The 25,691-nt window shown below is 38.1% G+C and overlaps 1 protein-coding gene across 1 annotated transcript in view; it reads left to right on the top strand.

The window, feature by feature from the left end:
* Nucleotides 1-25,691, top strand: part of PCDH15 (protocadherin related 15) — a 1,047,422-nt gene that overhangs the window by 810,114 nt on the left and 211,617 nt on the right. Inside the window, exon 21 of the mRNA XM_070363570.1 lies at nucleotides 11,160-11,276. Coding sequence (XP_070219671.1) covers nucleotides 11,160-11,276 — 117 coding nt within the window. The remainder of the gene's footprint in view (nucleotides 1-11,159; nucleotides 11,277-25,691) is intronic.

The raw sequence follows: 25,691 nt of genomic DNA, 5'->3' as shown, positions 1-25,691 counted from the left end.
GAAGAATTGAATTGTAGTGTTGAACTGTGGTGTCGAAGAAGACTCTTGAGAGTCCCTTGGACTTCAGGGAGATCAAACCAGTCAACCCTAAAGGAAATCAGTCCTGAATATTCATTGGAAGGACTGATGCTGAAGCTGAAGCTCCAGTACTTTGGCCACCTGATGTGAAGAAATGACTCATTGAAAAAGACCCTGATGCTGGGAAAGATTGAAGGCAGGAGGAGAAGGGGACGCTAGAGGATGAAGTGGTTGGATGGCATCACTGACTCAATGGACATGAGTTTGAGCAAGCTCCAGGAGATGGTGGTGGACAAGGAAGCCTGGCATGCTGCAGTCCATGGAGTTGCAAAGAGTAGGATACGAATGAGCAACTGAACCGACTGACAGGTGGCTCAGGGGTAAGGAATCTGCCTGCCAATGAAGGAGATGCAAGAGATGCTGGCTTGGGGCGATCCCTACTTCCTACCCTGGAGTAGGAAATGGAACCTACTCCAGTATTCTTGTCTGGGAAATTCCATGGACAGAGGAGCCTGGCAGGCTACAGTCCAGGATGTCGCACAATCAGACACAGCTAAGCACAGCACAGCACATAGTTGATTTGCAGCATTGTTAATTTTGGGTTGCAATTATATATATATATATAATTTTTCTAAATGATAATTTCTAAATTCATTATAGATTATTATAAGATACCAAATATAGTCCCTATGCTATACAGTAAATCCTTGTTGTTTATCTGTTTTATGTACAGTGGTGTTTATCTGTTAATTCCATGCTTCTAATTTATATTTCTTCTTGCCTCCTGATTGGTCATTATTTTTTATGACCTTCTACTGTTCCTCTTGAGATTGGTTAGCCTGGATAAAATACCCATTTAAGGACCATGACCTTCAAATGTTACTGTCTATTCTATTCTGTACTATCAGATTTTTATAGTATATTCTTTCTAATATATATGCACCTCCATGTTTAAAGAATATAAATACACCAAAGAGGGTGTGTCATGGGGCTGAATCAGATAATTTCTTAAACTATCTGCCTATTCTGCTGTTGTACAAATCTAAAACTAAGATGTAATATATTTCTACTAAAAAACAAAACCAGAGGAAACAAAAATTATACAAGCCTAGAGACAAAAATAGTATCTTAAGTAGTAATAATTCATATATCTATGAGTCTCTCTCATGGATTCCCAAAAGTCACCCACTGATTTCTGGGACTCCTGAGAAAATGCTTTACTTATATACACAATTGAGTAATTTTACCCTTCAGTGCAAGATGTAGTTCTTTTGAAAGTAACTAGGCTCCATTGAGAGAAGGTGATGGCACCCCACTCCAGTACTCTTGCCTGGAAAAACCCATGGATGGAGGATCCTGGTAGGCTACAGTCCATGGGGTTGCTAAGAGTTGCACATGACTGAGCGACTTCACTTTCATGCATTGGAGAAGGAAATGGCAACCCACTCCAGTGTTCTTGCCTGGAGAATCCCAGGGACAGGGGAGCCTGGCAGGCTTCCGTCTATGGGGTCCCACAGAGTTGGACATGACTGAAGTGACTTAGCAGCAGCAGCAGCTTATCACATTCTTCCCTGGCTGCCAAGGCAAATGAGACCAGGGTTGCTATTGCCATGAGTCTCCCAATGTGGGTAACAAATGCTGATAAGCCTTGTCTATACTAGTTACTGCTAAGCAATGTCACCATTTTCCAATTCCATCATGACTATCAGCTGCTATCTCTATCCTGATGAATTGGCTGGTACATACTGGGGGCAGGGATGCTCTTGATATGTGAAATCCTCAGTACATATTAATACTCTGAAAATTTAAATTCACCAAAGTCGTATAGTACTCTAAACACTAATAATCTGTGCCTTCAATATATTGATGTCTTCACGGTCTTTCATGATCTATTTTATAGAGCAGAAAGTGCTGCACTCAATATGCCAGCAAATTTGGAAAACTCAGCAGTGGCCACAGGACGGAAAAGGTCAGTTTTCATTCCAATCCCAAAGAAAGGTAATGCCAAAGAATGCTCAAACTATTGCACAATTGCACTCATCTCACACGCTAGTAAAGGAATGCTTAAAATTCTCCAAGCCAGGCTTCAGCAATATGTGAACCTTGAACTTTCTGATGTTCAAACTGGTTTTAGAAAAGGCAGAGGAACCAGAGATCAAATTGCCAACATCCGCTGGATCATGGAAAAAGCAAGAGAGTTCCAGAAAAACATCTATTTCTGCTTTATTGACTATGCCAAAGCCTTTGACTGTGTGGATCACAATAAACTGTGGAAAATTCTGAAAGAGATGGGAATACCAGACCACCTGATCTGTCTCTTGAGAAATTTGTATGTAGGTCAGGAGGCAATAGTTAGAACTGGACATGGAGCAACAGACTGGTTCCAAATAGGAAAAGGAGTTCATCAAGGCTGTATGTTGTCACCCTGTTTATTTAACTTCTATGCAGAATACATCATGAGAAACGCTGGACTGGAAGAAACACAAGCTGGAATCAAGATTGCCGGGAGAAATATCAATAACCTCAGATATACAGATGACACCAGCCTTATGGCAGAAAGTGAAGAGGAACTCAAAAGCCTCTTGATGAAAGTGAAAGAGGAGAGTGAAAAAGTTGGCTTGAAGCTCAACATTCAGAAAACAAAGATCATGGCATCCGGTCCCACCACTTCATCGGAAATAGATGGGGAAATAGTGGAAACAGTGTCAGACTTTATTTTTCTGGGCTCCGAAATCACTGCAGATGGTGACTGCAGCCATGAAATTAAAAGACGCTTACTCCTTGGAAGGAAAGTTATGACCAACCTAGATAGCGTGTTCAAAAGCAGAGACATTACTTTGCCAACAAAGGTTCGTCTAGTCAAGGCTATGGTTTTTCCTGTGGTCATGTATGGATGTGAGAGTTGGACTGTGAAGAAGGCTGAGCACCGAAGAATTGATGCTTTTGAAGTGTTGTGTTGGAGAAGACTCTTGAGAGTCCCTTGGACTGCAAGGAGATCCAACCAGTCCATTCTGAAGGAGATCAGCCCTGGGATTTCTTTGGAGGGAATGATGCTAAAGCTGAAACTCCAGTACTTTGGCCACCTCATGTGAAGAGTTGACTCATTGGAAAAGACCCTGATGCTTGGAGGGATTGGGGGCAAGAGGAGAAGGGGACGACAGAGGATGAGATGCCTGGATGGCATCGCTGACTCGATGGACGTGAGTCTCAGTGAACTCTGGGAGTTGGTGATAGACAGGGAGGCCTGGCGTGCTGCGATTCATGGGGTCGCAAAGAGTCAGACACGACTGAGTGACTGATCTGATCTGATCTGAGTCCCTCAAGATGGTGTCTTAAGGAGTGTCTGGGTGTCTCATACAAAAATTAACCTGGACAAATTAGTTTGGGAAACACCAGTATGTATAAAAATAAATATTTCTGTACTGTAGGCCTTTGTATAGGAGCCTTGAATATTAATATACTACTGTATGTTGTGAATATCAAGAAAATAAAATGTAATTTTCCACAATCTATCATGGCATTTCTTTTAATTTGTAAAGTTTCTGATAGAACTAATTTTCTAAAGAGTACAATTTAGGAAAAACTTTATTAGGTTTTAGTGAAAACTACTATTTGTGGGGTTAAATACTGAAAAAAGTTGTTGTTTAAAGTATACAATGTTGATATATGGCCAAATCAATACAATATTGTAAAGTTAAAAATAAAATAAGAAAAGAAAAAAAAAACTGCTACAACTCTCTCTTTTACAAAAAAAAAAAAAAAGAAGTCTTTATAAATAAATTTTTAAAATTATCTTCAGGGAGATAGATTTGAATTATGCTATGTTTAGAAGCTTGCCAGATTGCCAAGATAAAAGTATAATAACTAGTTAGAAGAGTTCTTAAAACTGTAAAATATTTTTGGAAAGAGATGTTTAAAATTTTATGTGTGGAATTTTAATGAAAATCCTATCAAGTCATTTTATATATACTTTTCTGATGACTTTGCCACTTCCCCTTTTTCTCACCTCCAAGTATCAGAATGATGCCTTTAGAATCTGATGTGAGAAGAAAAATGTGAAGAAGTGTTAGTCACTCAGTCATGTCTGACTCTTTGTGCTTCTCTATCCATGGGATTCCCCAGGCAAGAATACTGGAGTGGGTTGCCATCCCCTCCTCCAGGGGATCTTCCCAACCCAGGGGATCAAACCTGGGTCTCTTGCATTGAAGGCAAATTCTTTACCATCTGAACCACCAGGGAAGCTCAGGATCTGGCATACTAGAATTAAACATTAGGTCTGTCTTTTATTAGCTGGATAATTATGAACAACTTAATTTCTCTAAGCTTCAGCTCCTTAATATAAATTAGAAATAATAATAATAGCTAACATATCTTTTAGACAAACTAATTGAAATGATAAATTTAACACAGTTAGCATAATGTCTGATATACAGTGGAAAAAAAAAACCATACACACACATACATATATATAATTATGATACAGTTTTTAGAAAGTCTGAGATAGGGTGATATGATTAGAATCTTCTCATAGATTCAAGCTCAGAATAGACACATATTCTCCCAATTGGTTTGCCTTGGAAATGAACTGAGATCATTCTGTCGTTTTTGAGATTGTACCCAAGTACCGCATTTTGGAGTTTTTTGTTGACCATGAGGGCTACTCCACTTCTTCTAAGGAATCCTTGCTCATAGTAGTAGACATAATGGTCATCTGAATCAAATTCACCCATTCCCGTCCATTTTAGTTCACTGATTCCTAAAATGTCAATGTTCACTCTTACTGTCTCCTGTTTGACCACATCCAGTTTACCTTGATTCATGGACCTAACATTCCAGGTTTCAATGCAGTATTGTTCTTTACAGCATCGGACTTTACTTTCACCACCAAACACATCCACAACTGGGGGTCGTTTCTGCTTTGGCTCAGCCTCTTCATGCCTTCTGAAGCTACTTCTTCAGTCCTCCCCAGTGGCATATTGGACACCTACTGACCTAGGAAGTTCATCTTTTAGTGTTATATCCTTTTGCCTTTTCATACTCTTCATGAGGTTCTCAAGGCAAGAATACTGAATACACATGCTTATACTTTGGCCGCTATATGCAGAGACCCTGGATGGAAAAGACCCTGATGCTGGGAAAGATTGAGGGCAGGAGGAGAAGGGGACAACAGAGGATGAGATGGTTGGATGGCATTGACTCAGTGGATATGAGTTTGAACTAACTCTGGGAGATAGTGAAACACAGGGAAGCCTGGCATGCTGTAGTTCATGGGGTCGCAAAGAGTCAGACACAACTTAGTGACTGAACAACTCCCAACTGACCACAGTATCATGACTTGGAAAAAATTCAAGAAACTTATCAACTGCCTCCCCCTACATTATCATTCCAGTTCAGAGAAATTAGATGGGAGTGGAATTTTATATTAAATTAGTGGCTTATCAACACTGCACAGTGTTAGTCTCTTCTAATTTAACCATTAATCTTGAAAAACTGTTTTACCAGCCAACATGCATAAGTAATGAGGCAGTTGCTCAGATAACAGGGATACATCCTATGTGAAACTTAAACTCCTTCATATGTTTTCCCATCACATCCTTATACTTCCTCCTTCATAGCATTCATCACACTTGATAATATTTATTTATTTGCTTTCCATACTAAATTGTAAGCTCAGTACCAGCAGGCACTTTGTCTTTCTTGCTGGTAACCATATCTCCAGCATCTAATGTACTAACTAATACAAGGGAAAGTGAAAGTGAAGTCTCTCAGTCGTGTCCGACTCTTTGCAGTCCCGTGGACTGTAGCCTACCAGGCTCCTCCATCCATAGAATTTTCCAGGCAAGAGTACTGGAGAGGGTTGCTATACAGGGGAGCTCCATCAATATTTGTGATACTGAGAACTATAGTGTACACTTTGCTTCTTGTGGCAAGTGTACCACTGATTACCTTATATTGGGAATAATACTATCACCCAAGATTCTAGAAAAGCTTCAAACTTGAAAAGAAAAGCAAAACAATTTTAGGCAGCTAACAAAGAAACTTCCAGTACAGGTTTTTATCCCCACCCTCCCAACCTTGCCAAAAATTGTTGAGATAAGTTTGTGATTTGTGTTTAAGAGAACTCCATGCAAAATAGAAAAGGAAAGATGTGTTTGATTGGAAATGGGGCCTTTTTGACCTTATGTGACAGAATCAAAGGAGAAGGGAGAGGAGTCAGAAAAAAAAAAAACAAAGAAACCAAGGGGGCAGAAAATGCAGAAGGCATATAATGTAAGAAACAGCAACAGGAACAACAGAGTGTGTCTGGTACTGGGAAACAGAACTAGTAACAGACAAAGGAAAAAAATCAACTGTGTCCTCTGCCAAGGAAGAGGAGGCATCAGGTTCATAGGCCTTAAAGGATTTCAGAGGCAAGGTAGCCGACGGTTCTAGGGCTAATGCTAGACAGTAAGGGAGGAGTAACAGAAGCCATTCCACCCGCTACACACACCACCTCACCACCTGATCTCGTTACAGAGTGTGCATAAGAGTTTGAGATGAGGACTGGCATTCTCTGTATTATCATCATTTAACAAATATGATGGAAGTATCACTGGTTAGTACTCTTCTATCAAGGCAAAGCCTCTTATCTAGAATAATTTTTAACCCATGATTCCAGACATCAAAAATTATATCATCTCTCTTGTCTTTAAAAAGGAAACCTGCCATTAATTTGTAAGTTCACCAGCAATTTCCTATGTTCCTGTTATACTCATTAGAAAAGGTTGCTTAAAATCTACTCTGTGGTCTGCCAAAGCAGAAATGGCTTCTGTGATTATTTTAACTTGAATTTAGAAAATAAATAAACATATTTTCTTCCTCTTAGATAGCTGTACATTCAGGTGCAGTTTCAGTTGCTTGATACATGGGAGCTAATTATGCTAACTCATACGACTATTTTTTTTTTCCAAGAAGATCAAGGCTTCATTCCAGCTGAGAACCATGGTAACATTCAGAATACTCTTTAAAAACATGAAAATAATTTTTTTGTTCAGAACAACAAAAATTATAATCACAGACAACAAACTGTTATAGGTCTTGATAAAATTGCTAACGAGGACAGAAAAGGAAATTTTCTTTTTGTCAATCATGCCCTCTAGTGGAAGACTGACAACAGAAAAGAGCTTGCTTTTGAAGAGCGGAGCTTATCCTTAATTTGCTGCATAGTAGAGCATTTGTCGGACACGACTGAGAGACTTCACTTTCACTTTTCACTTTCATGCATTGGAGAAGGAAATGGCAACCCACTCCAGTGTTCTTGCCTGGAGAATCCCAGGGACGGGAGAGCCTGGTGGGCTGCAGTCTATGGGGTCACACAGAGTCAGACACAACTGAAGAGACAGCAGCAGCAGCAGCAGCAGATCATTTGTACAGAGGCAGATTTATATACATTTTTCTTCAAGCATCCCTGAAGCATAAATATAATAAACTATTGATTATGCTATTTGGCATTGTGCATTTCAATAAATTCTCTCATCTGAAATAATGCACTGCGCAAGAATTGTGTGTACTGGCTACCCAGTTTAGCCATGGTGAAGGATTGTAACCTCAAAATATGTACAGTGTGCCAGAAAAAAGATATACAGATACAGTGACAGCATTGATTTTATTCTCCATTCTGTCAATGGCAAGCAGGCTAAGTGAGGGATACCAATTCACAAACTTAGGTTTCTGTATAATCAGTTTATGAAGCCAGATTATAAAAATGTCCACTGTGTGTTCAGTTAGGAGGTGAGTGACCTGGTGACTATTTTTCAAGACAACAACAAAGAAAAAGATGTTACTGTACTCAGCACTGTTAGCAGCTGTATTGACATAATTAAGAAAAACCATATTTTTTCCCCTGTAATAGTCAAATTAATCCAAAACATGCCTGTAACATTAAGATTTTTAATATCCCCTTGGAGAATAGAGAAGAAAATTCATAGGAATGTACTGACTTTATGTGATTTGGGAAAGTCATGTACAGAAAAATCACAAAGTTGGATTCATTTTCTAACCTTCAGAAACTATGATTTAGGGGGCACAAGAGGAGTTCCATCCCTTTGGTTACAGGATTCACTCATTAAAATAGTTAGCACTCTTGAAAAGAGCAGGAGGATATGTGCCTGCAAAAATTTTATATATTTACCCCATCCCCGGAACCTGAAGACCAATACCTTCCACTGTCCTTATTATAGAGAACATGTGCTTCCTAGGTTTATTTACTTGTTTAGATTCTAAAGCTCATCATATATAAAGGAAGTCTTCATTGTAGAGGTTGTGAATATTGCATGTCAAAACGGAAATGACGTACTTTTTGAAAATTTCTCAGTTTTGCTTACAGTTCAACAACTCCAACTTTTATGAGAGTCTGCAGGGTTTTTCAGATATACAGCTCAGATGTTAGCTCTACTGTGAAAAGCAAGCTCAATCTGATTGCAGTTGTTTATGATCGAATTGTCCTGACCTCTTTGCAAAAAAAGGGTGTTCATAATCAGCTAATTTGTATATTTCCAATTTACATGGTGCAAAAAAAAATTTTGTGTCAGAACAAATGCCAAAGACTGTGTAGCATAATCAAGTGAGAAAAGGTTGGCCTGGGGAATAAAATAACTAACAAATTTAGTTTTGAGCTCAATCATGTTTGAGTCAGAGTATCCAAAACAATGCAGGGTATAATATTTTTTTAAGTAAATCTGAGAAAGATAAATCCTCCAGGTTAATAATCATTATTTTTAAGAAAAAAGGATTTGCAATTCTCCATAAAACCTTAAATTTTTGAGAAAAAAAAAAAAAATCACCTGGCTCTCAAGAGACCAGATTAATTTGTGGCTTTGCCAAACCAGTAGATAAGTTTAGCAGATGTCACTATGCTATCTTCAGAATCAGTAACTTTACCTGCCAAATGGTAGTTAAGTGACAAATCCAAGAACATGTATTTTTTTTTTTTTGAGTCACTTCAGTATCTCCAGTGCCTAGCATTGGGTCATAAAAATGGAAGGAACATCATAAATATCATCTAATGAATAAACATGAATAACTCATATCACTGAATTGTGAAAACTAAAAAGATACATATAAATCACTTTGAAAAAATATTTAAATAAATTAACATGATTTCTGACTAAGAACATCTAATCCTATGTGCTGGGAGCAGGAGCTCCGCCTTTTTTTTTTTTTTTTCGGTGCACAGGGACACCCTGAGTGGGGTCCTAGCCCTCCGGAAAACTCAACACAGGCGGAACAATAGGGCTGATGACCCCAATTGTTCCGAGGTGGGGGGGGGGTGGGCAATAGGGCTGATGACCCTAATTGCTCTGAGGGACCTACCTTCGAAAAGCCTGTTCAGGCGCCCCTTGCCGGGGTCCAGCCCCGTTGGATCCAGGGGTTTCAAAGGGGAGACGGCGTCAGCGAGGATCAGGAAACAATTGCTTAATTAAACGTTAATTAAGGATATAAAGAGTGGTTAAATAAGGATAGCTCAGTGAGGAAATTCAGTGGATAAAAGAGGCTGAAATAAGGATAGCTCAGTGAGGAAATTCAGTGGAGAAAAGAGGCTGAATAATTCAGCCAGAAGGTGAGAAAAAGAACGACATGGGGAGACCAAGTTTCGGTGAACAAGGCCCGCAGTTTATTTTCCAAAGTAGTTTTTATACCTTAAGTTATGCATAGAGGATAATGGGGGAAAGGGTAGAGTCATGCAGTAAGCCAGGCTTTCTTCCTGCAAACTTATCATATGCAAAAGTTTAGGTGATTTGCATCATCTTCTGGCCTGGAGGCCTGTTAACATTTTAAGAAACTTATTTTTCTCTAAAGGTGATTATTCTAAAGTCAGGCGCCACCCTCCAAAAGCATTAGATAAAGTTGCATTCCTATAGGGCAAAGGTCTGGTGGGCTATAACAAGAAAAAGAATTAACTCAAGGGTCCAAGGTTACAAACATTAAAGCTACTACTTACACCAATCATATTAATCAATATACTGCCAGGGACACAGCAGGTAAGGGACATGGAGACTTAGCAGCAAACATTGGCCCAACAAGTGAAAAACCCTTCACCAATACAATTTCTAATCAATCTTTTAACTGCTCAAAGGAATCTGTATTTAGACTGTTTAGAACATCTCATGCCTCTCACAGTTGGGAGGCTCTGAGCAATCACACGTGGCCGGAAAAACCTATTCAGGCAGGCTAGAGGACTTCCAAAGGAGTTTGTAGGTTGAAACACTATCACACCCAGGAACTTTATTAACTGGAGCTGTAAGTTAACTCTTTTTTCAGAGAGAGGTAGTGGGGGAAAGCCCCCTGTAAAGTCAGTGGTGTATGTGAGAGCACAAAGCAGAAAGTAGGCAGACTCTGGTTTTGGGGGTAGATGCTTGAGAATTTCCAGAGGGACTCCTGAGGCTCGATCCCACCTTTGCGTATGCCGAGCCTCCTTCCTCATGACCTTTGCCAGGGGCGGAGCTCCTGCTCCCAGCACCTATGTGTCATTACTGCAGTGTGCTAGAGGGAAAACATCTTTTAATCATTTTATGTTTGTAAAAATGTAAAATGGCATCAAAGGATATCTCACAATTTGCATTTGAAATGCTCTAATCATCCTATTATGCTAAATATTAAAGAATTTGCAATTGCAATGGAAACATTAAAGAGCTTTCTTTAAAAGCAACAACAAAACAATATATATACACATACATATTATATATATATATATATATATATATATATATATATATATATGCCATCTTCTACACCTGTCTCATAGAAGGGTATTTTTTATGAAATGTGTTCCTACTCTTCAAAGTTCAAAACTACATCATACCATTAGAAGCATCTTTAGAGAAAATTTCAACCATCATTACAATATCTGAAAGCTTTTTCTGGAGGCACATGGTTTGTGAGACAGGCTGTTTACTTGCGTGGAGGGGGCTCCGATAGAATGGGGTAGGCATCATACTCCTTAATATTGTATAGGGACTCTAGTAGTTTCCTCTGGGGTGCCATTCGGAAGTGAGGGTAATGGAATTGAGAGGATGGAAGGCTGACAGTGGCAAATGGATTGTGTGATAGGAAGAGGCAACCTGGTTTAAACAGAGCACTGAACTCCTCATTGTGTCTTACAGGATATGAATGATTACCCTCCAGTATTTAGTAAACGAATCTACAAAGGAATGGTGGCTCCAGATGCTGTCAAGGGTACACCTATAACGACTGTTTACGCCGAAGATGCAGACCCCCCTGTAAGTTGAAGACATTGATTAATACTCAGAACTTAAGGGAGAAAATTTTAACACTTATAAATGACCCAGTTCCCAAGACAGCACAATGAGTCTGTGTGTTCCACTCTATCTACTCTCTCACATTTGATGCACTCTTGCCTGTTGCACACACAGGTACAGACCATATTTCAAGTGATTATTATTGAACTTAGATAATTAAGGATATGGTTTTTGTTTTACTGTGATTCAATATTTAGTATTTCTCAGTTTGTCTAATACTAATGATAAATATGTAATATATAAAGAATTATCTACATTTGCAATACGTATAACTCAGTTTCTTCATTTGGAACATCATAGGTTTAGTTTAGCCTAGATAAGTTTTATCCTTAAGTGTTTTCCATATTATTTACATTTCATTAATGTAACATATATATGTTATATATATAATATATACAATATTAAGGAGTGTGATCCTACCCAACATATATATATACATATGTTATATATAACATATGTAACAGCATATACCAATATTACATTGTGCTAATTTTGGTAAGCTAAAATTGTCTTGCTTTTAGAACATATTTCATAGATTCTCTTAGATGTCCTAAATTGCCTTTCAAGATAGAGGGTTTCTAATTAAATTATAGCAGAAGTAAGGTAAATTTTCCTTAATATCATTTCTTAATGTATTGAAGATAGCATATCCATTCCAATACTCTTGCCTGGAAAATTCCATGGACTGAGAAGCTTGGTAGGCTACAGTCCATGGGGTCACATAAAACTAATAGTACTTGTATAAAAACGCTTTCTAGAAATAACTTGAGAGTATTTTACGTATTATTTATTCTCATAATAGTTGGATAATGAAGATTTGAATTTTTTATCTTGGGTGAACTTGTATTATAAGTTAGTAGCTGATAAATTCTAGAAAAATGTTAAAACTATTAAATAAAACCATTTTAGAAAAGTAAGAAAATAGAAAAAGACCTCAATTTTATAAGTGACTTAAAATTTGTTTTGTATGGCTAATATAAGCACTATTTATGTAATGCTATTTATTTAATAAAATATGAATGGCAGTCATAACATTTTTCAGCTTCAGTTATGACAAGCCATATAGTCTTTTGTAACTGTGAGGTCTTAAGAAATAATAATGTTAACATGAAAGCAATGACCTTTCACTCAGAAGTTCCTTTTCTCAAATGTACTAAAATGTCCTTGAAATTGATTTATTGAATCTTGGGAAATATGATAGGCAAAACTTCAGAGCCTTGAACACACCAATAGAGATGGTGAATGTGAAATTGTGGTTTGCCTGTTTAAGTAAACTCTCAGAGGTACAAAATATTTTAAAATTAGGAATACAGTTCAATTCAATTCAAGATATGTGTTTTGAGCACCAGCTCCATAGTGACCACTGTGCTAACCAGGTTTTGCTGTCCAGAAACTGACAGTCTCACAGGGAGAACAGAACTGCACAGAGAAACTATAAAGCGCTATGTAAATGTAGGGGAGGAAGTATTTTCTTTTCTTCCCCTCCAAGATTTCTGGCTGATCTAATAATTAAATTGGCATATGACAGATGAGCAAGAGGAAAACAAATTTAAATTTGTACATACAGGAGCTCATAAAAATATAATGCTTGAAAAAGTGACTAGAGCAGACAGCTTTTATTTTTTAGACCAAGTACTAATACATCTGTGGAGAACTGACAAGATGACGAGTTTGGGCTTGGTGTAGTCATTTAGTAAAGAAGTAATGAGATTTGTTTACATGACCTTGTCATCCTTGAATTCCCTGTATCTGGCGGTAAGGTTTTCTCATCCTCTTGGTATAGAGAGGATACCTTTCACACGGGAGATTTATGTCCTTCTTTCAGGGAGACAAAAGAGTAGAAGTGTCCTTCTTACACTGACTGTCTCTTAAGTAACTTTAATTCAAAATAATCAACATGCCCAAGTGACATATTTTGGGCAAAGTGCCCTGAACCCTCTCCTAAGCAAATACAGCATCTTAAAATACTCATATTTCTAAGAAATTTTCATTAGCACAGAATTTAAGATAGTGTTGTTTCCTGACAATAATGATGAGATTCTAAAAGTAGGCCTGCTGCTCACCTATGTGGGACAGTCTTATCGTGGGTGGCAAAATCCCTGCTTCACTTCTGTCACTTGTGACCTTGCAGTGACTTTCAGTCACTGTGCTGATGTGAAAGAAGCTGTCTTATTCTGTTGTCTGTTTTCTAAATAAGTCATATTACTTATATAAAGTATTTACATAGAAGTTCTTTTCACTTCCTAAAACCTGTTTATGGAAATTTACCAGACTCAACTGCCATATTAAAGAAGCTCTTAGGCTTGTATTCCCAATAATATTTTTTTTAACTTTTAATATCTAATGCTGTCTTTTCAGTAGATGAAAGATGGATGCCAGTCGTCCAACTGGAATACTGAGCATGTGTCTTTCAGTTAGCAAATATATTATTTTATGAGATTGAGTTTTGATCCTTGAAACACTTTCAGCTATTGGCATAACTAGTATTCAGCACTGAATTTTCCATCATTGCTACAAATGGTGTCCCTTAAATTAGCATAGGTACAATTTGGCTGTACCTACAACAATCTGAAATAAAAGCTAATGCCATGAATTTTTTTAGAAAATATCAATATAAATTATACACCTTTCAAAATGCTATGATTGATTTTCACTTTTATTATTTTATATCAGTGCCATAAATACAGAATAAGTATTTTTCAGATGGACTTGCCAAGCATTTTTATTCTGTTAGTGTTATAAATATTTATTCACTAAAAGAAGATAGTTTCAGTTTCATATCTGTCTGGGCTCTTAAGTCAGTTTCACTCCTTAGGGTTGTGAGTAGCTATAGGTAACACTATGTTTATTTAATGATCTCTCTTCCAAATAAGAAGGTAAGGTCCTTGAGGGCAAGAATCAAAACTTAATCCAATTTGTTTTTTTCCCATAGTTAACCATGTTTGGTACTTAGTAGAAACATTTGTTGAATAAATAATCAGTTATTTCTATGCTCTTCAGAATTGACAAAATGTGCCAGATCTTCAGAAATTTAGTTATTTGTGAACTTGGGACAAATTTCTTCTTGTCTCCAGGCCCAAGTATGGCCATTTGAGGTCTGTGAGAATTAAGTGAAGAAAGGCAAATATAATGCTTAGTGCTGCTTCTGCCCTCTCATATAAGTAGGTATTGTTACAATTCTGCAATGATAATTTGCATCTCTAGAGGTTGGCAAGGCATCATGTTTCTTGTGAATGAAATGAGAATCACCCATTTTAAACTAGAAAATAGCAACTGTAAAATCTTTTGAAGTATCAGATGGAGAAATGGGTAAGATCTTAAAGCCAGAGAGAGCATTGCTGTTGAATATAAATTAAGAATTATAAAATGCATATTGTGCAAGCCTAAAGTGATCTAGAGAGGAAAAAAAGTTTTCTAGGATTTTTTTTTCCCTTGAATTAAAATTGTTAGGACTTTTATTTTCTGTCTTGCTTTTGTGACAGCATTGACATTATGTAGTTCACCAGAGACGTGTATGGTGAATGACTGATCATTTTGGATATTAAAAATTGCTAACCTTTTCTTTCTGCTCACCAGAGACTTCTCATTCTGAACTGTCACAAGACAAAATTCCAAGTGTAGTTTCCATTTACATATTTTTATCCTTTCCGAAGCTGTGGGCCAAACCAGACGATACAAGAGTTCTCTTTGTGGTCAGGGTAAATGTCTCACAGTACAGTGTCCTTCATCATCAACTGGAAACAGAAAAATGTGAATAAATACATTTTGTTCATTTCCAAGAAGTGCTAATCTTCTCATTGTTGTGTCAATTCTTTCCTTTTAATACATCTGAGGAATTTATAACATTCTTGTTTAAAGTAAATCAGTATTTGGATCATGTTTAATAGTAACAATTTTGACAAACTTTCTTATTTGCATATAGTCATGTGAAAAATATTTATATATTGAAGACTTCTTTTTTAGGTTTTGATATCAATTTATAAAATTGCTTCATGAAAAGCAATCTTGTAGTTTTCAATAGCAACCGGCTTTAATCAGTGAATGTTCTCACTTCACTTTTCTTTTTTCAGAAGGTATTTTTATAAAGGGATAATAATTGCATCTGTGAGGCAAATTTTTCCTTTCTGCTGAGATTTTGAGGGCTATATTATCCATTCAGAGTTCAGACAAGTTACCTGAGAAATTATTTTTAAAGTGATTTCACGGGTGGCTTTAACATCCTTTTCAATCATTTGAGGACACTTTTGTTGATCTCTAGAAAGTAAAAAAGATGGTCAGGTCAGTTTTTCTTTTCTATGATGTGTGACTTAGAATGTCATCATGTCACCAAATAATGCCAGGTAATTATGGTGATCTTCTCCAAATGCTTAACCCTCCACATAATCATTCTGTTGCAATCTATTAGCAGAGAGCAAACAGTAAAATGAAAACAGCAACTGTCTTTATCCATGATTTGCTGCTTGCTGGCTTTGTGTGCAATAGTTAAAACCATTCAAGGCTAGGAGTGTTATAAGATTGTATTTTTATCACCAGATGATATGGCTATTCTGTATCATTTTCCATTTATATCTCTACAGATCTGTTTGTCATCACTCACCACATACTGGTTTGTGTTGTTTTGCTCTATTGATTTAGGTTATTGCTAGCAATGTAGTGGAAACTCTGGTTTTAAAGAACAGTGCTTACTAACCACATTTGCTGACCCTGGAGCATGTTAGGGGAATGTACACAGCTCAGTGGGATTTTTTCCTTCACAGCAAAGCTGTAAGGGAAATAATCAAGAACTATTTTCACAATGCATGTCAGCTTGTGAAAATTGAGAGGAGGTAGCCTAGCCTGAGTCCCTTTGGTCTCACATATTTAATTGGAAAAAAAACTCATACAATGAAACAGTTGGGACTTGATCTTTAGAATGACAATGGGTTATAATTAGATTTTAAGCTGTAAATGAATACAAAGGCAAAGGTTTATGAGACAGTTTATACATGATTAAAGTCTTGCTGTTGTTCTTCAGTCACTGTTTTGTCTGATGCTTTGTGACCCCAAAGACTGCAGCACGCAAGGCTTCCCTGTCCTTCACTGTCTCTTGGTGCTTACTCAAACTCCTGTCCATTGAGTCAATGTCATCCCACCATCTCGTCCTCTGTTGCCCCCTTCTCCTCCTGCCCTCAGTATTTTCCAGCATCAGAGTCTTTTTCAATGAGTCAGCTCTTTGCATCAGGTGACCAAACTATCAGAGCTTCAGCATCAGTCCTTCCAATGCATATTCAGGGTTGATTTCCTTTAGGATTGATTGATTTGATCTCTTTGCAATCCAAGGGACTCTCAAGAGTCTTCACCAGCACCACAGTTCAAAAGCATCAATTCTTCAGCACTCAGTCTTCTTTACGGTCCAACTCTCACATCAGTACAAGACTACAGGAAAAACCATAGCTTTGATTACATGCTGCTGCTGCTAAGTCACTTCAGTCGTGTCTGATTCTATGAGACCCCATAGACGGCAGCCCACCAGGCTTCCCTGTCCCTGGGATTCTCCAGGCAAGAACACTGGAGTGGGTTGCCATTTCCTTCTCCGATGCATGAAAGTGAAAAGTCAAAGTGAAGTCGCTCAGTCGTATCCGACTCTAGCGACCCCATGGACTGCAACCTACCAGGCTCCTCCATCCATGGGATTTTCCAGGCAAGAGTACTGGAGTGGAGTGCCACTGCCTTCTTCGTTTGACTACATAGACTTAGCAAGATGATGTCTCTGTTTTTTAATACTGTCTAGGTTTAATACTGTCATATCTTTTCTTCCAAGGAGCAAGCATCTTTTAGTTTTGTGGCTGTAGTCACCATCCATGGTGATTTTGGAGCCCAAGAAAATAAAATCTGCCACTGTTTCCATTTTTTCCCCCATCTATTTGTCATGAAGTGATGGGATGGGTTGCCATGATCTTATTTTTTTAATGTTGTGTTTTAATCCAGCATTTTCATTTTCCTCTTTCACCCTCATCAAAAGGCTCTTTAGTTCCTCTTTGATTTCTCAATAGAGTGGTATCATCTGCATATCCATTAATGTCTAGAAAAGACTTATCTAAGTGTGTTAAGGCTCTGTAATTTTCTTCTGCCTTGTGCCTTTTAGTTTCAAGAACAATTATATTCTTAACTTTACTTGAGGTCAATATTAGATTTAACTGCTTTGATTGCAAATATTTTTCTTCTAATTAAGAAACTGCCATGCATACCAGGGCAAATAGGACATTTTTCTTTTGTTATAAGTAGTAATATCTATAAAATTACGGGGTTTTTAGCCTGTACAGAAGTGTCATCTTTTTTTTTTTTTTGGTGAGAATAAACCTTAGGGGGTTAGGATCCCAATACACTGCAACAAAGGAGGTTCCCAAGGAAATCGAAAGAACTATATCGAGCTCTCTGGAGAAGGCAACGGCACCCCACTCCAGTACTCTTGCCTGGAAAATCCCATGGACGGAGGAGCCTGGTGGGCTGCAGTCCATGGAGTCACTGAGAGTCGGACTCGACTGAGCGACTTCACTTTCACTTTTCACTTTCATGCATTGGAGAAGGAAAGGGCAACCCACTCCAGTGTTCTTGCCTGGAGAATCCCAGAGACTGGGGAGCCTGGTGGGCTTCCGTCTATGGGGTAGCACAGAGTTGGACACGACTGAAGTGACTTAGCAGCAGCATATCAAGCTCTCATGATCTCCTGGAGTAGGAAATGGCAACCCATTCCAGTATTCTTGCTTGGAAAATTCCATGGACAGAGAAGTCTGGCAGGCTACAGTCTATGGGTTCACAGAGTTGGAAATGACTAAGTGCCTGTGCACATGTGCACACGTGCACACACACACAACAAGTTCTCTGGGGCTCACATAGGTCTCCCTTATAACTTAAATAATGTGTTTACTTTGAGGTACTTGCCAGAGGAAATGAGGAGTGATGCTCTGAAAGAGTATCTTGACTTCTTATAATCTGGATTCTTGACTTTAATACCCTTAAAGCCATTCTGCTTTTAATTTCCCTTCATTACCTACTTTACAATTCCTCCGTATCCTTTAATATGTAAGCAGTAGACCTGCAGTCAAACATGCACCTGGCACGACATAGATACTTCATAGTACTGTCGAATCATCTGATCAATGAGAAAACATTTATGGTGTACTTAACAAATAAGAATATGACAAGAGCCATTATAGTGTTGCAGGAAGGCGGACCCCTTCCAGGGCCCAAAACTGGGCTCTTGTCTAACACTCAGAAATGAATTGTCTGAGGAGACACATGTGCTGACAAAGCAAGAGATTTGTTGGGGAAGGGCACCCGAGATGGAGAGCCGTAGGGTAAGGGATCCCAGGAGAACAGCTCTGCCGTGTGGCTCGCAGTCCCTGGTTTTATGGTGATGGGGTTAGTTTCCGGGTTGTCTTTAACCAATCATCCTGACTCTGAGTCCTTCCAGGAGATGCATACCTTGTTCACCCTAGATGGATGCCAGTGAGGATTCTGGGAGGTGGTAGGACATGTGGTGTCTCCTTTGACCTTTCCTGAACTCTTCCAGTTGGTGGTGGCTTATTAGTTCCATGTTCCTTACCAGGACCGCCTGTCATAAAACAGCTCATACAAATGATCTGTTACTATGGTGTCTGGCCAGGATGGGCGGTTTCAGTCAGTGTGCTTCCCCTAACAACAGAATGTAAAATAAATGCCAGAAACAGGAAGGTGAATGTGACCTGGTATGGTCTGAGCCTGCTCTGAACTGGAACTCAACTTTTTAAAAATGTAGGAGATTCATTTAAGTGATGGTAGTAGGCAGAGGAAATGGATCCAAAAATTGAAGTTAAAAATATTTTTCATGTATTCATGAATTTGTGTATCATGATTTGAACTATATCTGATTCAATAAATATTAGTTATTTAAAGTAACATGTTAGGCCCATCTTAGAGACTCATTTGTAGTTGGGAAATATAACAGATTTGATTTCACAAAATTTTTTGTGTTATGTAGAAAATGGAAGCTTACTAAGAAGACTTACAGGGTAATGAGAAAGCAAAGCTACATATTAAAACAATTTATTCCCTGTGTTACGTAGTATTCATTAGATAAGATAATAAATGAAAACAAGGAGATAAATTAGCAACTATTGCTTTCATTTCATTATTAAAAAAACAAGGTGGACAATGGAAATTGAGAAAATAGAAATACTTAAAAGTCATTGAAATGAAAGAATTAATAGTGATTGGGCAGGAGGTTGATGATCACAGACAGAATAAAAGCACAATGAAAAGTGAATCAAGAGAAGAGTTTTTAGCTGGAGTGATAAAGATATTCATTATATTAGTCAATATAAATGAGGCAGATAGAAAATAAAGCTATTTAAGGTGAAAAATAATGCGATAAACTAGGACAGATTAAAGTGATTTGAAATAATTTCAAGATATCTAAATCCAGTCATCTACAGATAGACATTGTCTGATTTCCTTTCCTGAGCAAGGAAGCTGAGGGGATTAAGTCAGGACATGGCTAGTGAAGGAGTCCTCCCCACCAGTAGTGGTGCAGTGGGTACTATTACTCACCCAAGAACCACAGTGCCAGGGCCAGCAGGAGGCTCAGCACTTTTCCAGAATTATAGGTTCATCAAGCTAAAGAAAGCACAGCACCTAGTGCTAAGAAGAGGCTGGAGGTAGAAGGCAGGATAGGGCCAAGAATTCTCTGCACAGGTGAACAATACCATGAAGAGTCCTGAGGCAGATATCGGGTTGCTACAGCTGCTTTGATCTGATGCCAGAATGGAACAGATAGAAAACAAGGAAGTACGAGCTCAGGGAAAAAATTACTGAAGAGGAGACACCTAAATAGAAGTGGAAGCTGTGAAAGTAAATAACATGTTTCAAGAGACAAAGCTTAATCCCATGAAAGAGAAACTTGGAAATAAATTCTCAGATTTTATTCCTACCCTTTTGAGGATGGGTTAGGAGCTGAAGTGTGGAAAGAGTCAGAGGGGGGAAAAAAAACAAAAACAAAAAAATTAAGAGGGTAAAAGAGAAATCCGCAGTGATGTGGTGCCAATGAAAAGAAGAAATGTTCAATGCAGAAAAGAAATGAAATGGTAAAGAGGTTTTTTTTTTTTTGTTTGTTTTTTTGTTTGTTTTTGTTTTTCAGACAAGGCAAAGAAAATGCAGTCAAGCTAAGTGAAAGACAATAGTTCTTCTGATTAGAAACTCATGAGTAACCTTGATGGTAAATTGGCCTCTCTCCTACAACTTGCTCACATTTTAATTTTAATGATTCTGAGTTACTTTGGAATGTGACATTTATATAGAGATCAATTTTTTCCATTTGTTTCTGAGACTATCAAAAGTTTATTTTTATAGTTTATTCTTTATATTTTTATAGTTTTTATACAGTGGAAGTGAGAAATAGATTTAGGGGCCTAGATATGATGGATAGAGTGCCTGATTAACTATGGAATGAGGTTTGTGACATTGTACAGGAGACAGGGATCAAGACCACCCCCGTGGAAAAGAAATGCAAAAAAGCAAAATGGCTGTCTGGGGAGGCCTTACAAATAGCTGTGAAAAGAAGAGAAGTGAAAAGCAAAGGAGGAAAGGAAAGATATAAACATCTGAATGCAGAGTTCCAATGAATAGCAAGAAGAGATAATAAAGCCTTCTTCAGTGATCAATGCAAAGAAATAGAGGAAAACAACAGAGATCTCTTCAAGAAAATCAGAGATACCAAAGGAATATTTCATACAAAGTTGGGCTCGATAAAGGACACAAATGGTATGGACCTAACAGAAGCAGAAGATATTAGAGGAGATGGCAAGAATACACAGAAGAACTGTACAAAAAAGATCTTCACAACCCAGATAATCACGATGGTGTGATCACTGACTTAGAGCCAGACATCCTGGAATGTGAAGTCAAGTGGGCCTTGGAAAGCATCACTATGAACAAAGCTAGTGGAGGTGATAGAATTCCAGTTGAGCTATTCCAAATCCTGAAAGATGATGCTGTGAAAGTGCTGCACTCAATATGCCAGCAAATTTGGAAAACTCGGCAGTGGCCACAGGACTGGAAAAGGTCCATTTTCATTCCAATCCCAAAGAAAGGCAATGCCAAAGAATGCTCAAACTACCGCACAATTGCACTCATCTCACACGCTAGTAAAGTAATGCTCAAAATTCTCCAAGCCAGGCTTCAGCAATACATGAACCGTGAAATTCCTGATGTTCAAGCTGGTTTTAGAAAAGGCAGAGGAACCAGAGATCAAATTGCCAACATCCGCTGGATCATAGAAAAAGCAAGAGAGTTCAGAAAAACATCTATTTCTGCTTTGTTGACTATGCCAAAGCCTTTGATTGTGTGGATCACAATAAACTGTGGAAAATTCTGAAAGAGATGGGAATACCAGAACACCTGATCTGCCTCTTGAGAAATTTGTATGCAGGTCAGGAAGCAACAGTTAGAACTGGACATGGAACAACAGACTGGTTCCAAATAAGAAAAGGAATACATCAAGGCTGTATACTGTCACCCCATTTATTTAACTTCTATGCAGAGTACATCATGAGAAACGCTGGGCTGGAAGAAACACAAGCTGGAATCAAGATTGCCAGGAGAAATATCAATAACCACAGATATACAGATGACACCAGCCTTATGGCAGAAAGTGAAGAGGAACTCAAAAGCCTCTTGATGAAAGTGAAAGTGGAGACTGAAAAAGTTGGCTTAAAGCTAAACATTCAGAAAACGAAGATCATGGCATCTGGTCCCATCACTTCATCGGAAATAGATGGGGAAACAGTGGAAACAGTGTCAGACTTTATTTTTCTGGGCTCCAAAATCACTGCAGATGGTGACTGCAGCCATGAAATTAAAAGACACTTACTCCTTGGAAGGAAAGTTATGACCAACCTAGATAGCATATTCAAAAGCAGAGACAATACTTTGCAAACAAATGTTCGTCTAGTCAAGGCTATGGTTTTTCCTGTGGTCATGTATGGATATGAGAGTTGGACTGTGAAGAAGGCTGAGCGCCGAAGAATTGATGCTTTTGAAGTGTGGTGTTCGAGAAGACTCTTGAGAGTCCCTTGGACTGCAAGGAGATCCAACCAGTCCATTCTGAAGAGATCAGCCCTGGGATTTCTTTGGAAGGAATGATGCTAAAGCTGTAACTCCAGTACTTTGGCCACCTCATGCGAAGAGTTGACTTATTGGAAAAGCCTCTGATGCTGGGAGGGATTGGGGGCAGGAGGAGAAGGGGACGACAGAGGATGAGGTGGTTGGATGGCATCACTGACTCGATGGACGTGAGTCTCAGTGAACTCCGGGAGATGGTGATGGACAGGGAGGCCTGGCATGCTGTGATTCATGGGGTTGCAAAGAGTCGGACATGACTGAGCGACTGATCTGATCTGATCTGATAGTTTTTATAGTTTATTTTTATATTTTTCTTTGAATTATTTATGTGCACTCTCCATAGCAATAATCTATGGAGTTTATGATATAGTTATTGGACATACTTATAAATATTTATACATATTTATGTATTTAAGCCTATATATGATGTATGCCAAATTTTTATATTCTGACTTACCCATTTTTAAGTTCATTTTGTTGCATCTCTTGGTTTACTCATATATATCTTTAGCTTTTTAGAAAGATATGTGAGTTTTTCTAGATATAAAATTATTTTGCTTATACAAAGAAGATACAACTTAACAAATTATTAGAATTTTGGGCTCCAAATTAAAAGACACTAGCTCCTTAGATTAAAAACTATGATAAACCTAGGCAGCATATTAAAAACCAGAGTCATTACTTTGCCAACAAAGTTCTGTATAGTCAAAGTTATGCTTTTTTGTGTAGTCATGTATGGATGTGAGTGAGGGAGTGAGTGAAAGGTGCTCAGCCATGTCCGACTCTTTGTGACCCCATGAATGTGAGAGTTGGACCATAAAGAAGGCTTTGCACCAAAAAATCAATGCTTTACAACTGTAGTGTTGGAGAATACTCTTGAGAGTCCCTTGAACTGAAAGGAGATCAAACCTGTCAAACCTAAAGGAAATCAACCCTGAATACTCATTGGAAGGACTGATGCTGAAGCCGAAGCTCCAATACTTTGGCCACCTGATGCAAAGAACTGACTCATTGGAAAAGACCCTGATGCTGGGAAAGATTGAAAGCAGAGGAGAAGGGGATGACAGAGGACAAGATGGTTGGATTGTATCACCAACTCAATGGACATGAGTTTAAGCAAGCTCTGGGAATTGTTGAAAGGCAGGGAAGCCTGGCATGCTGCCGTCCATGGAGTCACAAAGAGTTGGACACAACTGAGCGACTGAACAGCAACAAAAACCATACGTAGTCTTTTCTAATATTTTCTGGTTTCTAACATTTTAGCAGTGTGTGGCTATATTAAATTTTTAAATATTTTTAAGGTTTTTTGTTTGTTTCTGTTTATGAGACTCCATTCTAGAGCTTAAATGTTTTCATTAGTATATATTTAGATATTCCTTGTGCTATATTGATTGTTTCTTATATATATATGATAGCTGTTTTCAATCTGAAAACTTATGTACATAGTCCAAGAAAGATTTACATGGCTTCAATATTAAGGATTCTGGAGGAAGTACCCTCTGGCTGGTTTCAACTTCTAAAGCTACCGACTGTTCTTGTGGCCCTGGACAATTTGCTTAGTCACTCTGTCCCCTAGTTTTTACGTTTATAAAATGAGAAAAAAAATAATGTTACTGTGACTTTATACACTTTTAACAGCAACTCTTTACTTCTCCCTTCCCCCAAGCAACCATAATTCTGTTCTTTGCTTTTCCCAGCTTAACTATTTTGAATATCTCATCTAGGTGGAATCATGGAGTACTGGTCATTCTCTGACTGGCTTACTTATCTTAGAGGAATATTGTAAGGGTTCATCCATGTTGTCACAAATTGCAGAACTTTATTCTTTGTTAAGGCTGCCTCATGTTCCATTGCATGTGTGTGCCACTTTTTCTTTATCCACTCATCCACTGATGGGCAGTTAGGTTATTTCCTTTTCTTGGCTATTGAGAATAATGCTGCAATGAACATGATAGTGGAAATATGTTTTCAAGATTCTGATTTCAATTGTTTTTAGATTTGTACATAGAAGTGGGGATTATCCTGTGAACTTCTAGCATGACAGGATTTTATGAACCTATAACAAGATTGGAATGTAAGAGCCTAATACTCAAAGAAAATAGAAAAAGAAAATAATGCTGATGCTGATACTATTAGTCATGTCCAACTCTTTGCAATCCCATGAACTGTAGCCTGCCAGGCTCCTCTGTTCATGGGATTTTTGAGGCAAGAATATTGAAGAATACTGGAATGAGTTGCCCTTCCCTCCTCTAACAGATGATCCTTACAACCCAGGAATCAAACCTTCATCTCCTGTGTCTCCTGCTCTGTAAGTGATACAGTTAAAAAAAAAAAAAAAAATAGAAGACAAAAATGCACACAGTAGCATCAATTAGGTTTTCCTATCAAAATGTGCATGGTTAACAATACTAACATATCACAAGTTCAGCATTAAAAATTAGGATTTTATTCATGGGTTTTGATACACTTAGGGATTGGCTGGCTGGCCTTGACTTTGGACCGATGATTGGGTTGGACTCCTGTCAATTCGACATACCTCCCTCTTCAGGGATCCATGACTGAGTATGTCTGCTCTTCACACAGTGAGGGCCAGGACCACAAGAGAGCTTACCCAAGCTCCTGGTCACACGTAAAGCTTCTTGTTACATGTCACAGTAGCTCACAGTCCTCCGACCAAAGCAAGTCACATGGCCAAGCCTAAAGTCAATGGAGCAGAAAATAGTGCATATTACTGAGCAATGATACCGCAGCAGTCTAGTTAAGACACTTACACTGGTTGATTTTGACAGAAAAAGGAGGTAGAATCTAAGTGTGAATATGAAATGAGATAAAGAAATGAGATGTAAATATTAGTAGCAGATCCGTTGATAAAAATGTTCTATAAACTATGCATTATGTTAAACTTAAACCTTAACCCTGTAGTCCAAACAAAAGACATATTCTTCAATATGTGTGTGTATGCAGTATTATTTAAAGCTGTCACATTAGGTATTAAGGATTAAAATTATAATGTTTTCTAGCCTTAGAATTTCAAATTTAAAGAGACAGCAATTAATCAAAAATCAATCAAGTAATTAGAAATGACAAACAGAAAAGTTCTAAGAAATAAATCTTTCAGTTCAGTTCAGTTCAGTCACTCAGTCATGCCTGGCTCTTTGCGACCCCATGAATCACAGCAGGCCAGGCCTCCCTGTCCATCACCAACTCCCGGAGTTCACCCAGACTCACATCCATCGAGTC

Source organism: Bos mutus, chromosome 26, assembly GCF_027580195.1.
Source record: "Bos mutus isolate GX-2022 chromosome 26, NWIPB_WYAK_1.1, whole genome shotgun sequence".
Taxonomy (NCBI): Eukaryota; Metazoa; Chordata; class Mammalia; order Artiodactyla; family Bovidae; genus Bos; species Bos mutus.
Note: the sequence above shows the minus strand (reverse complement) of the source record. Positions and strands in the feature narration are given on the sequence as shown.